This window comes from Sphaeramia orbicularis, chromosome 13, assembly GCF_902148855.1.
Source record: "Sphaeramia orbicularis chromosome 13, fSphaOr1.1, whole genome shotgun sequence".
NCBI classification, from domain to species: domain Eukaryota; kingdom Metazoa; phylum Chordata; class Actinopteri; order Kurtiformes; family Apogonidae; genus Sphaeramia; species Sphaeramia orbicularis.
Window position 1 is genome coordinate 8,952,872 of NC_043969.1, and position 14,622 is coordinate 8,967,493.

Here is a 14,622-nt window from a genome sequence, read left to right on the forward strand (position 1 = left end):
TTCAGCAGGTAAAACTAATATCTACAATCATCATCTTCCCATATTCTAGTCTTTATGTCGCTGCTCACAATGCCTGATTGGATTGTATGAGAAATTAATTGGACTTCTGTGATAAATCAATGAAGGAAGAGGAGGAGATTCTTCCATGGAATGGCTTTTTGGGTTGGAGATATTCAGAAGTTCATTTGGTTTAAAAGACATTAGCAGAGGAGGAGAAAGTGGCGAGAGGCGAGGGGAGATAGCGACTTAATGAAAGTTTCCTTTTATGCCCCAGGGTTTCAGAGACAACTATTAACAAGAGGGAGGGAGATGAAAAAGGGGTAAAAAAAAAAAAAAAAAAAAAAGAGGAGATTCACAAGTGCCCAGAAAACTTTACAGTTTAACAACTATTGTGCAGCTTGTTACAAAGATGTATGTGGTGGCAGCATAGTGGGTAAAAACTTTTATCACCAAGAGGTAAGAAAGGAAAAAATCGAGATCAATTTAGACAAGACTGCAGAATTAAAAGTCTGAAACCACAGGAAAAGTCAACTGCAAACTAATCTAAAAAATTACTTTCTAAAAATAAATGCATGAAATGAAGCGGTGGAGGGAACCATCTACATGTGGTGTGTAATATATAGAAGTAATGTCTTATTTCTGACATAGTTAAAGCTGCCTTTAACTTTGTTGTTTTTGCAGGGCTGAAATGAGCATACATATTTATTTCTCATTTTCTTTTCTTCAGATACAACAAGAAAATACAGGAAATATGTAGACAGTCTTAAAAAAATGGAACTACATGGGTTCAAAAGGTTTAAGTCACTATTTATTGTGACCTCTGAACCAATGACAAGAAGCAGCACAAACATCTAACGTGTTGAATTAAACCTGGTATAAAACATCAGAAAATTCATGCAATACATCTCATATCATCTGAACAAAAGGATTAAAGACATGTTCAGTGCAAAGGAAGGTCACACTAAACACGACCACTTTGGTTTATAGAAGCTGTTTTTCCTAGAAAATGTTGTTTTTACTGCTGTACATACGTCACATACTGTATATCCAGATTGGATCTAAATGCAGTGAAATGCATATGTGTGGTCATTATAGCTGCACTAAACCAACAAACCTAATACTGGAATAGGATTCTTATGCAGTTTTGTACATCAACAACAACAGATGACACAGAAGTTTTCATTAGTGTATATGGGTGCTTCTATGAAACTGGTCCCTAAAAACAGGACATGGGGGCTAAAAATTCAAACCAGATCTAGACTAATGTTATGAAGCAAGTTTGGAAGCACTTTGGGTCACTTTAAAAAATAAATACTTAAAAAATACATACTTACTAAGATAAAAGAGAAACAATTTTTTCAGATAAAATGCATTTTTATATTATTTTACATTACTTTCAATACAAAAATCTGCATGTAACACAGTCAAAAGGACACAAAAATTATGCGCTACTATTTTTTTAATATCTTTTTAGTCTGTCACAGGTACATTTTGGGAATTGAACTAATTATGCAAGACAGTGTTTCACAAAAAACAGCTGCTGTTGCAAAATCATTTGCAATTTATATGTGTTTAACTGGGCAGGTTCTGCATGTAACACAAGTGGACACAATGGGTTAATTACAAAACCTGGAATGAGGCTGCTGATTCATGAAAAACCTGCATGTCTGGATTAGAAAAACAACTAGGATCCTCAAATTTAACAGTGTCTTTAGCGCCATTTGGTCCAGATCAAATGCACTGAAACCTTAGTAGCTTTTCATGTCCCAATTTTGGTCCTAGTTTTGGCCCCAATATTTTATTAAAAACTCATTAATTTTGGGATGGCTCAGAGCAAGAGTATATTTTTTTTTGCATTTATCTGAAGTCATCATTAGGTACATCCTGGGGGGAAATATGTCTAAATTTCTCTTTTATTATTGGTTCTAAAAAGATGTACCAGATACCAAAATGTAGCCAGTTTCATAGAAGCACCCATTAACATGTAATTCTGAGCCATTGTAATCATAATGAAATCATTGTAGTTCTGGTCATGTTGAAGCTGTAGAGCCATCTTCAGCAACTGTTAACAGATTGTAAAGATTGAAAGTTCTAATGACATCACCTCTGGGACTTTTGGGTGTGTTTTCATAGTCTATATACTTCAACAGTTTTACAACAAAAAGCAACTTTCAGGCAGATTCAGGCAAAATGAAAAAGTGACTTGTGTCTCACTATTGAATGCAATGCAATTTTTTTTCCCCAAATAAGTGGAACGAGCAGGACTTCGGCTTTCTATTGTCAAGGAGGTATTTAATATTATGCAGTTTCATCATCATACAACACCTGGTGTCATTCAATACAAGTGAAACTGTTGATGTAAACTGACTGTAATAGAGCTGTGGCAGATATGGTGGATACTGTAAGGGGAAAGCATGTGGAATGTATTGTAAATAGCTTAACCTGACAACAAAAGGCATTCATGACATCTGTCCATTGTAAGTTATTTTACACAGTGGTGCTAATAACCTAATATGGACAGAAATATGTACACAGATATAATTTAAAAACCTTGTTCTTGTGACCCTCACATCTTGGTATGTAAGTCTGCACTCAAAAAAATAATTAAGCCAAAAATGTTGACTTTATGTATTTTAATTACATGTAAATTTTCCATGTAATTTTAGTACATAAGTTTAATGTAAAGAGTTGCATTTAATACAATATTTTTTTCTATCACATTGAGTTAATATGAATAAATTAAATACCTTCAGTCAGATTTGGTTTAGTTAATGCAAACTTTTACATAAACTGTGTTTGACTGTGACGCTCAGCCTTTTTATGTGATCTAGTAAATAAAGTTTACTTTATTTGTTTAGATTCACTTTATACTAAGCATATTCACATTATGGTTGACTTTTTCAGATAAATAAACTTTAAATTTCATATATTTCAGTTACATTTTACTTTAAAATATTACTTCATGTTTATTAGAGCCAAGAATCTTTTTTTTGAGTGTGTGTTCTCCTATTGTAATTATAAGATATTGTTCTTCTAGCTAATCAGTGCTTTTTGTGTGTGTTCATTCAAAATTAGTGTTTGTAGATGGAATCATCCACGTTACCATCTACAGAAGGAACAGTCCTCTTCCATGGATTCCACCATAGACTCTAAAGATGGTGTTTCTCTTTGCTGCTTCATCTTCATCTGCAACCTCACCACTAAATGTCAATAAATCCCACACTCTGGTTCATTAAAGATTATCTTGGCAAGATGTGAGCCAGACTGCTTTAAAACATTAAAAGTGGAACAGGGGGTTGGTTCTTCCACTGCCACTTAAATCAGTAAATAAGTGAAGGAAAGGCTCTTTAAGTAATGATGCTCACCTTTGTAATGGAAAACCCAGGGATTTTGCACGATGTAGTATGTCTTTACTAAGTGTTGGATCTAAAAAAGTACGGTTTTAAAAGATGAAAAGAGAATAGAAACCCGGAGGATATGTCAAACTATGTCAGACAAGAAAATAGTGACTCTACAAGAGCATCAGTCTAAATTCCTCCCGACAATGCCTCACACACAATGTGCAGTCAGGACGCTGATGTACGACCTCTTTCATGCTGTCCCCCAATCAAGACCAGTGATCTGTCTGATCAAATTAGTCCTGTGTGCTGCTTCTCGATGTCATGGCTCAGCTGTGAGACTTTCCCCCAAATTAGATGTCCTCGCTGGGTGAGCATAGGGTCTTGAGAGTCGAGGTGACCTGTCTGACTTTAAGACAGCATCCTTGATCAACAGACAGCTGCTATGGACACACACATATGCACACACACATTTTTCTGCCTGAGAACTTGCTGTTTGCCTGTTTTGTTCAAGCATTCATCATTTTGAAGTTTTCTGACGTGTGACATACGATGAGGACAAACTCCACTTTTTTACCCAAAATGAAAATCACTGCCACGCCTAAATGGAGCTTTAGTTAAAAATTGAATAAGAAACTTTAAAATTAGTGAAAACTGCGTATTTTAAATCATGATTCATTGAATCCTAGTGTTGAATTTTTTAGTGTTTTTCTACAACATTCCTAGCCTTGCCCTACTTTAGCCAACATTTCTCTGCCAAAAAAACCCTCTTGGAAATGTGTTTGCAATCATTTCCAATTCTGATCCTGTGTCACGTAAGTAGGTGTTTTATCTCCGGATATATTTGATTCCTCGGAAAAACATGTCATGCAATGGAATGGCAGAGCATGGAAAGAAAAAAATGCTCTAGCTGTAATGAAATGCCGAGCTGCTTCATATCCATGGCAAATATGTGTTGAGAAGTTGATACATTTACATATAAACTGGAGCAATGTGAGTTAACCACGACTGAGGCTGTCTGTAAAGGTGTTTTTGAGCCTGATGTGAAACCAAGTGGAGAGGTCCTGTGGACAGCTGCTGTAAAATAACCTTACGCCATGATCTGCAAACTGAGCCCCAAATTTTACAGGGAGTCGTCTATTACTGGTGCACAAACACAGACCTGCAGGGATTAAGTTAGAAAACAAATCCCCCTGAGTTTTAATATAGGTTTAATCCAGGCAGCTTTATGAGACACCGGCACACAACCTACTTTCTAAATCCACAAAAGGTGAGCTGAGCTTTTATACTGAGGTCACTCCTGTTACATTTCACAAGTTCACCTGTCCATGGAATGTGTCCTGAAATCAGTGACGTACCTGCTCCAGTTTCCAGTGGAACTCTGCTGGTCTGAACGTGTCCACAAGGGTGAAGTCTCTCCTCAGTAAAAACACCAAGCGGCAATTATGGACATACAGTGAGTAGTGATGACGGTTCATCTCTGTAAGAGAAAGGGAGAAATAGGGGGCTAACACCAGGGACCAGTTCACTGTCAGGTAAATCCAGTCTGGCATCTGGTTTTATGAAAACATACAGCCTGAGATGCTACACTGAAGGAGGACAGTTCTGACAGCTTTTCATTCGAGAAGTTCCACAGTAAAATCATGCCTGTTGGCAAAGCAGCAATGTTGTTACTATATTTGTTAAGCTGCATTATTAAAGAAATCTATAGCTTGTCTTGTGTTAAAGTGACATTTTCTCCAAATGGACCCCAAAGGATCATGACCAGCTTTTGTGAGCATAAAGCATTGACAAAAGGTCAAAGTAACTAAACACAGTTATGCTATTAAAAAGGTACGAGTTGTGTAGACTGTGATAATAACTTTAATTCGACCAGTGCTGATTATACAAGCTAGGGGAATATTTATCTGTGCATTTAAGTATATTTACACATATTTAAAGATAAATGAGCTTATGTAAATCTCAGACACCTTCTGTGCTCCACTTAGTGGTTTCTTGCTGTAGCATAAGCTTTAATCAGTGCATTCTCATGCAGTCGGCTGTAGTTGTAAATAATGACTTTTACTAAAGGTTCCATAAAGTGCTCCCTCTTACATGTGAATGCCAGATTTTCAGTAAAATGATGACCCTGATTCTTGTCACCAAGGACCCAAATTAGAGACCTGGACACAGATCCATCTGGATTATTTATGATGAATGGTGTATTGTATGGGATTTAATATTTTAACAACAATTACATCACTGTTTTTCAACCTTGGGGTCACCTGGAATTCAAATGAGGTCACCTTAAATTTCTAGTTATTGACAAAAAAAACAACAACTTACTAATAAAAATATATGGTGAGTTGAGAGAGACAATCCCAATACATAAAAGACATGACAAACTCTGAAGCTGAAACTGAAACACTGCGGTACTGTTTATCTTTCAAATGTTCATTGTGGTCAGTTTCAGATGCTGCAGCTCTTTCATAATTCATAGTTTGAGTTATTGTTTGTTCAGTATTAATTGTCAGCCTTGTAAATCCAAGCTGGACTGACTGTACATATCCTGACCAAGGAAAATAAAATTCTCACTTTGTGCAGTAATCTACACCTGGCTTTTCTGCCTCCATCCATAATAATATACATTATGTAGACTAAATGTTGTCTAAAATGAATGGTTATTTGCAACATAGTATACCAAATTATTACATGATCAAAAACAAATTAATTTTAGCAAAGAAAATGTCTCTGTTTTAAATATCTGGGGTCGCCAGAAATTTGTGATGTTAAAATGGAGTCATGAGCCAAAAAAAGTTGGGAACCACTGATTTATATGGATCATACATTGTCCGAGTCATCATTTCAGGTCCTGCTCTGGATTCTAAGTTGTTGTACTGCAAATGGCAAACCCAATTTTAGTCATGAAAAGCAGTAGCCAAGATGGTCCCAATAGGAATGGACTTCTAGGCATCTCGCAAGTCACCTAAATTAACTATTTTGTCCAGGGGTCACTTCATTTCAAGACTTGACTTAAAGGTACAGTATGAAGGATATTCCTAAAAATATTCTATATAATCATTTATGCAATGGGTAGCACTGTCGCCTCACAGCAAGAAGGTCCTGTTCAATTCCAACACCAGGGAGCTTTCTGTGTGGAGTTTGCGTGGGTTTTCTCCTGGTACTCCAGCTTCCTCCCACCCTCCAAAGACATGCACTAATAGGCTAACTGGGTAAGCTAAATTGTCCATAGGTGTGAATCTGAGAGTGATTGGTTGTTCGTCTATATATGTCAGCCCTGGAATGAACTGGCGACATGTCCAGGGTATACCCCGCCTTCGCCCACAGGAAGCTGGGATAGGCTCCAGCACCTCTGCGACCCTCTAGAGAACAAAGCAGTTCAGAAGATGGCCCTTTATGACCCTCTAGATATGTGTAGTGGTATATTTATCTGCAGAAACTCCCCCTTGTGCCTATGTTTCCCTTCTTTCCAACCTTTAGACAGTCATTAAATGTCTACAAAAATAGCTGACACAAACAAAAATGCAGTCATTGCAAAGCTCATTCTACAGTGAGTGAATATAGGGTGTGACTTTCACCTGCTTGTAAACACTGAAGGAGAGGATAGGTATAAATATCAGTGCTGAACTGGCCTGTTTTCTGTTTGACAGATGCTGGTGATGAGCTTAGTTACTTTAAATCATGGGGTTTTCCATTACAACAAGTATAATGTTTCAGCAGTTTTACATTATTACACACTATGTCCACATTCAATCTCCTGTCAGCCGAAATGTGTAAGCAACGGACATAGATACAGAGCATATTTTTATTTTTAGTTAGAAGTGTCACATCCACCTGTATGAAACACCTGCTCTGTGGTTTGGCAGCCAGCTGAAGCAGGTTTACTGCATGAACAACAGAAAAAAGATTATCTGAAGACACTTACAAAGACACTCACATAAGCGCTTCCTGTCGCCAAATTAACAAATTAGCCGAGTTTTTTTTTTTTTTTTTTTTTTTTGCAGATTTTGTTCTCTTGTGTTCACCATATGTCTGCAAAGCTTATCTCAGTTAAATTGCTGGCATTATTAGTACATCCTCATCTGTTCATTTGTGTAACACTAATGACTTGATGATATAATACACACACAATACATTCATTCATTGCTTTTAAAATACATAATCCAATGGGCATTACATTAAATCAATGCATCCTTCCCAGTGGGTAATACTCACCGGTCTTATCAGAGTTACAGAGCAGGGTTTCCTTCTCAGCTCTGAGCCCAGGACTTGGCCCGTGTTTCATCCATGTTGCTATAGTGAACTGGTCTGTCAGATTCTGCGGTACCACCCAGTCTGGGATTTTAGCAGCCTGACGCCCATCGAACCTGAAGATCAAGTCACTGTCTCTCCCACTGTCAGTCACCAGGGAAGCTGTCCAGTTTGTGGCAGCGCTGGGGGCAGGCAGAAGGTCAGTGCTGCCTGAGGAGGCCCCTGGGGTCATCACCGTGGGCACAAATAAGAGGTACGGTAGAACATGTGTCAATAACAATCACGGCAGATATGCAGTGTATATTGGCCTAACCTTGGCTATGATTACTTATGAGTATGGCAGATGGCAAGGCTTAATATGTAATCAATGGGCCGAGATGGATAGAGGATGTGGGTATTGATTCATGGCAAATGAAACTGACTTTCAAAAAGAACGAGATGTGAGTCACCGCTCACAAATTTAGTGTATAGCTCACCAATAAAACACACCTCTAAGGAAACAGAGAGGACATATTGACCGAGTACTATGGTAACACAAGGAGAGAACACACACAGAGATGCCTTGTTGAAAAGAACAGCATGTTAAGTGAATTTCATTTGTGTGATCCCTATACAATCTCACAAACAAACCATTTATTTCTTCACTGAACTGACTACTCCTATTGCCTTTTCTGTTTTTATACATACATATATATATATAAAATATTCCATCATTGCTTTGACACAGAAGCTTGATGTTGAAGATGTTTTGTTTTGGGTGTTTTTCCAGGCTGTCACCTTGACTAACATTATTTTTGCCACGTCTCTCACCTTGCTCCCCAATGTATTTGACATGCCCTTACTGATCTATCTTTGCCAGTCAGTTTGACAGTGAAAAATGCATTTCATACTTTAAACCGCATTTATAAATAGTCTGTAACAGCTTACGGATGGTAATAAATCAAAGAAATACAGGAACCATGCTGTTCAGAGAAAAAATGGGCAATGTCAGATTTCACCATGTCTCTCTTGTCCTGCCATACAATTGCAACTTGCATCTGTCCCTTCCTACCAATACCACAGCATTAGCACATTAATTGATGTTTTTTTCTTGTCTGTAAAGCTGTGTTTTTCCCACCACGTACTCACGCCAGTGTCGACGTTCTGGCTCCACTAATTAGATTCCCTCAGTAAATAAATACGCATCGACTTCTCCAGCACCCAGCTGCAGCTTTCTCTTTGCCCGATGTCTTTGTACATTATCTCAAATTGATTGTGCTTTAAAAAAGCAATTACAATTTATTCTATTCGCTATCAGATAACGATTATGAGGTGCCTGAAAAGGAGTCTTTAGTGGTAAACCATGCATGGACCGGGAGCCAGGGGAGGCAGGGAGGGGACGTTATGCATTCAGATGAGCTGGACTGGGGCTTGTGAAGACCGTTAGTCAAAGATGATGACTCCAGCCCCCCTGCTGGTGGTGCAGCGTGGGTGGGGGGTGGGGTGCGGGTAGACTCGGTTACTTTGTCGCCGCTCTGGGCACCGACACGGCGGCTCGACTACTCATCAGTCACTGAGACGGAAGTGTGGCTGCATCTGGGGCGGCTAATGCCCTCTCTCTGTCATATCATTAGTGCCACAGCTTTAAGTTGCCATTCTGGTGCCCTCATTTAGCACAGGGGTTTACCAGGGACACAAGCAGACATAAGAAGTCAACATGGACTGGGAGCTTTCAGATGTTGGCGTAAAAAGGGCACAGACAGGTGCCTAGGGCATTCTTTCACCCTGGTAGTCGGAGCCCGGATTCTTCTGAAGCTTTTACCAACAGCTTACTTCTGATTCACAAAATTAACTTTCGGTTTGCATTTCAGTCAGAAGTCGTCTTTGATCAGTGATATGCTGTATATTCTACACATTCGCCATAGCCACAGGTCCCACTGTCATGTGATGTGCTACTACATGCAAGAAAGACCCACTTAATCTAAGCTCCTTGTCATTCAGGTCACAGAAACACGATTATGGTGTTCAGAACATTGCACAAATGGCTTTTTTTGACAAAGTCAGACAGCAGAACCAACCGCAGAGTTTCTGAAGAGATTTCTCAGAGTAGGTCTCACGGTCACAGCCCTTCCCGATGTGGCTGGTCTGCAGCTCCACCGTGGTCCTCACTGATGACAGCGGACCGCCACAGGTCTCCAGGTGCATCTTGGGAAAGAGCTGCTTACTACCTGTTCCCGGTTCATAGTCCACTCGTTTATTCCAACCTGGGGGAACAGAGAGAAGCAGTGACAACGTTAAGACACCTGCAGAGTCTGATCCCAGGAGTGGAAACACCAACTGATTGCAGATTATTACCTGAAATCATATCTGATTTTCAGAGGCCTACTTGTTTTTTGTTATTGTGTGCTTTTCACCTCATTTTGCGCATTTAGGTTCCCATCAAAACAAGACTCCATTTCCAATATTTTACTGACATTGATGTTTCTGGCATCACAACTCAATATCCTCCTGGCAGAATGTGGCTGGCTAATGAAATTGCTGCATTGTTGTTGGAGTGCAGTGCAGTACCTGCATTAGCGGCAGCAGTCATTACGCTGTCACTGTCTGTCCTGTCAGCTGTGAATTGTGTTTTCTGTCCTGACAGGCTATTATTTTGTGCTGTGGTGATGGTTTGCTTTTCACTTCATTGTTTTTTTTTTCCAGGCTTTGTGGTATGAATTTGTCTTTCTCTGTGCAGAGATAAAATGAGAACATACTCCAAAATTATGAATCCAATTTAGTGGTTAAATGAGTTTTGTTTGCTGTGTGCCAATCTGCCTCATTACCTTAGTTCAAACAGTGTACTGGGCATACCTATAAATGTCAGAATATTCCAACATTTGCTCAGTCAGCCTGTCAGTCCAGTTCTTGTGTCATTCTGCTGAATTTTTGCATCATCAGTGCATGAAACTTTTTCTTTAAGAGAAAACTACACCACCTAAAACTGGAGCCCTTTTCTAACGTTCCATAAATACTGTTAACACAATCAGCTTAAGTTCCATCCATCTGTATGTTGAGGTAGACTTGCTGGCTTTGAGCTTGAGGCGTAACTGTGATGTTGAGCTGACTGGAGAAGAAGAAGAGCTCTTTGTTGCACACCAGTCTGTTAAATCTGCCATGTTTGTTTCCTTGCGCATTCTGCTCAAATGCACACATATGCTGCATTTTTTTTTGTAGTTGATTTACCTCCTCCAGATTGTGATTGTTGTGGGATGCTGTTACTGTTACTATGGGATTGTCAGTAACTGTGGTGAGAATAGGTTCAAACAATGGTATGAACTAAACATGCAGTTATGAAAAAAAGGATAGAAACACAAAAGCTTTGACTGCATTGTCTCTGCATTCTGTATTATATCTTCGTCACACATGCACATTTCTTTTGTACACAGCTGCTATAGAAACCATAAGAAATTGAAATCCTTCCACATGTTGATTACACTTAAGTGTATCACCCACTTCTCTAGTGCCTGATCATTTTGGACCAGTTGTTTGAAGACTGGTAGATATGGTCTTAGATTTTTGCGACGTGCTTACATGTTTGTCAGGCCAAAGGCAGTGACTCCACTGAGTGAAGGAGACCAGTGGAATTTCTCTATGTGGTGGCAAAGTCAATATGTGACCTTGATGAAATTCTTGGTTACTCTTACAGGAAATTTTCAAGTGCTTTTCTTCTATCAGCCTTCGTCTAGAGGCTAATAATGCAAAGCAGGTCCTTTGTGTTAGAAGGACATTTTCCTCCTATTATCTACTGTTAAGTAATGCATTGTCTTGTGAAACCAAATCTGTTCCTGGACTCTCACATGCAGAGTGAAGGCTGCACAAAACTTTACATGTGTCCTTATAACCAGTGTTGTATAAAGCACTGGAAAGTCATACTTGAGTAGAAGTACAGGTACTCTACCAAAAAATTACTTTGTTAGATGTTCAAGTCACCAACTGAAAGGATACTCAAGTTAAAGTCTTTAAGTATCTGTACTTAAGTATATCAAGTAATCTATGATGAAATGTACTCAAGTAATGAAAGCAAAAGTACAAGTAAATGTTAATAACAACCAAAGGCAGCCAGAATTTTTAATATAATAAAGTTTATACAGGATTTTTAAACACGGTCAAATAAAATACAAGCAGTCAAAATATTGAAAATGATGTCTATATCACACACTTCAAAAACAAGGTTTCAAGAACCTAAACAGGAGTAGGCTACTGCTGTTATTATAAATGTCAGAATTAAGAAAAGAAAAGAAAAGAAAAGAAAACTATAAAGCTCGTGCGGCACCTCAAAACATGGAGCCTACATTACACATCATAAACAAGGAATCCAAAGTCTAACCCACTGACATAAAACCAACCTGTTTTATGTCATAACTTCATTCACCTCTCCCTCCCATCAACAGATTGCCAACAGGTTGAGTGTAGACCGTCGTTTGTACTTTTGTATTATGTGATTAAGCTCAATGACAAATCTCAACATTTTTTTGTGTAATGAGTAACAATACTGTGCATTAAAAATGTATGGGAGTAGAAGTATGCAATTGAGTTAGGAAATGTAGTGAAATAAAAGTCAAAGTAAGCAGAATAAAAAATACTCAGTAAAGTACAAATTCTCCTAAAACATACTTGAATACAGTAGTGAAGTATTGCTACTTTGTAACTATACAACACTGTTAGTCGTTTGTCCAGGACAACAGATGGAAATTAGCTTCTCTGCTAAATCTGGTACATGCATCTTGTTCTTTGTAACTAATGCCAATACACACTGTCCTGTAACTGAATAAATAAATACAAATAAATACAAATACTGCTTAAAACACATTCCACAGTTTGTTTTGCTACTACCATACTGAGTAAAAAGACTGATGCCGCATCTTTCAGATTTAGTACAGAGAGTGGGTGTTGGTGGTAATAACATACTCCAGTGACATCTAGAAGTCAAATGACCTGTAGAGAACTTGGCTTTAAGACTGCCTAGCTGGCTCTATATCCAGAGGGAGAGGGCAGGACAGGGCTGGTTAAGGATGCATGGGAAGGAGAGAGGGAATGTGGAGGGATAAATGGGAGGTAATGGATTGAGGACACAGTGTGCATGTAGAGATGTAAGAAAGGGCTGGGCTGAGTTTGGAAGTGGGTGATTAAGGTTCGTGGATTTAACAGCATTGGACAAACATGACAGATACACTAAGAAGAAGAGGAAGAAGAAGAAGAGATTAAAGCCCTATTTGCCCTGGACTAGGACAGACTATTATCTATGGACTTCTACTAATTTGTAATAATTGCAGAGGTCATGTGTGATCTAATCCTATGTGAATCTACCATGTCTGTATTTTTTAAAGGACAATTACCTACCCTGTCTCTGTGATCTGTGACATTTTTTTTTATTTAGCCAATTTCCTTGTTCAGATTTATGAAGGCTACACTGGCAAATTAGAAACTACATTTTTTAAAGGTGAGTGCAAATTCAGGAGGCTTGTGTCATGACATAGCCTGAATATTCACTGAAAAAACTTACTGAAATTCTTCAGAAAAGTAGAAAACTCTTGAAAAGACGAAGAGACATGTGTAGCAGCAACAGTAAAGAGCACTGTTGTTTCTTAATAGTGAACCTTGACTAATCCCGGGGACGTTATAATATCGCAAAATTTGACTAAAGAACAGACTTTGCTGTGAATTTTCTGCATGAAACACCAACATGGAGGATAATTTCTAAATCACTGATGGTAGTTTATACTCAGCCTGTGTTTTTAATCTCACGGGGTGAATGACCGTAGACTATTTGTCTGTTGGGGTAGTCACCGGCATCTGGTCACTTCTAAAAGGCATATGGATAAAAAGAGGTAGGCTGCCTGCCAGAGCACATCGCACATCGTTAATGTATTCATACTCCCACTGGGAAGGTTTTATTGGTGTTGGCTCATGAAAAATGTGGCTACACAGATCATATTCTTTTTAAAGCTTGCTTAATCAGTTTAATGATAAAATATCCATACAGTAATAATCAACAAAATATTCAGCAGTTAACAATGACAGCCAGCAATGAAAATCATTATGCTCAACTATTTTTATGTAACACTGCATATTTTGTTGGTGAACTTTCTGTTTACATAGCTAATTGCATATAACATGAGGGTTCGTTGGTGGTTAATGGTTCATTCTTTATAAAATGAGACAGCAGGATGGAGATGGATTTCTTTTTAAACAGTGCTTTACTTTTCACATACCGCAACTACTGATACAACACTTCCTGAAACATCTCCTCACATGACCGAACAATCCAATCAGGAGCTAGCAGAACTTAGATCGGTAAATGTCAGTGATTCAGAAAGACACGTTCAAGAGATTATTTTAGCTGCTTGTACACTACAAATGAGGATATTTAAATGTGTAAATAATAATTTTGCAAACATAAATGTAAATAGTAAATCGGGTAAACACTGTCAATATATTTTTTGAACAAATATATGAATTAACTTATTCCTTGTAATTTATTTTACTATTAAACCTTACATTTCTTTAACATAAATTACTTTAACTTTTGAGCCTCACACATAGATAAAATTTTACTGTTATTTCTTCTGGGCATGCCTCTCTACTTCAAACTATTATCCAGTTTGTTTGGGTGCAATGCACACAACTGACCATGAAAAGGCAGGAGGCCGTGTTGCACTCCTTGATATACCTCTCTTTTCACGCACCATCTACCAAAAGCACCCCTCAATTTATCAGTTTATTTAAACTGCAAGCATTTCCCAGTTCTCCCTCTGACATGTCAATGCTGTTCATGCACTACATCGCTGCTGCAGGCTCTTTAAGCTCCCTCCATCAACCCAGCATCCACCTGTATCCATCAACTCCAATACCTACATGTAAACATATCTGTGGGGAGAGATGAGCTCAGATCCCAGACACCAACTCTAAATACATTGTTCTGTTGTAATAAAACATTTAAAACATGACTTGTCAGACTGAACTGTGTTAAAAATCCAACAGAGATATATTGACTGAATGTGCCTGAAAGTGA

At 38.4% G+C, this 14,622-nt stretch overlaps 1 protein-coding gene across 1 annotated transcript in view; it reads right to left on the bottom strand.

Annotated features, from left to right (window-relative positions):
* Window positions 1-14,622, bottom strand: part of LOC115431514 (calsyntenin-2) — a 304,871-nt gene that overhangs the window by 75,770 nt on the left and 214,479 nt on the right. Inside the window, exons 6-8 of the mRNA XM_030151920.1 lie at window positions 9,647-9,832; window positions 7,554-7,811; window positions 4,697-4,818 (exon numbers count right to left, since the gene is read on the bottom strand). Of these exons, the coding sequence (XP_030007780.1) occupies window positions 4,697-4,818; window positions 7,554-7,811; window positions 9,647-9,832 (566 nt within the window). The remainder of the gene's footprint in view (window positions 1-4,696; window positions 4,819-7,553; window positions 7,812-9,646; window positions 9,833-14,622) is intronic.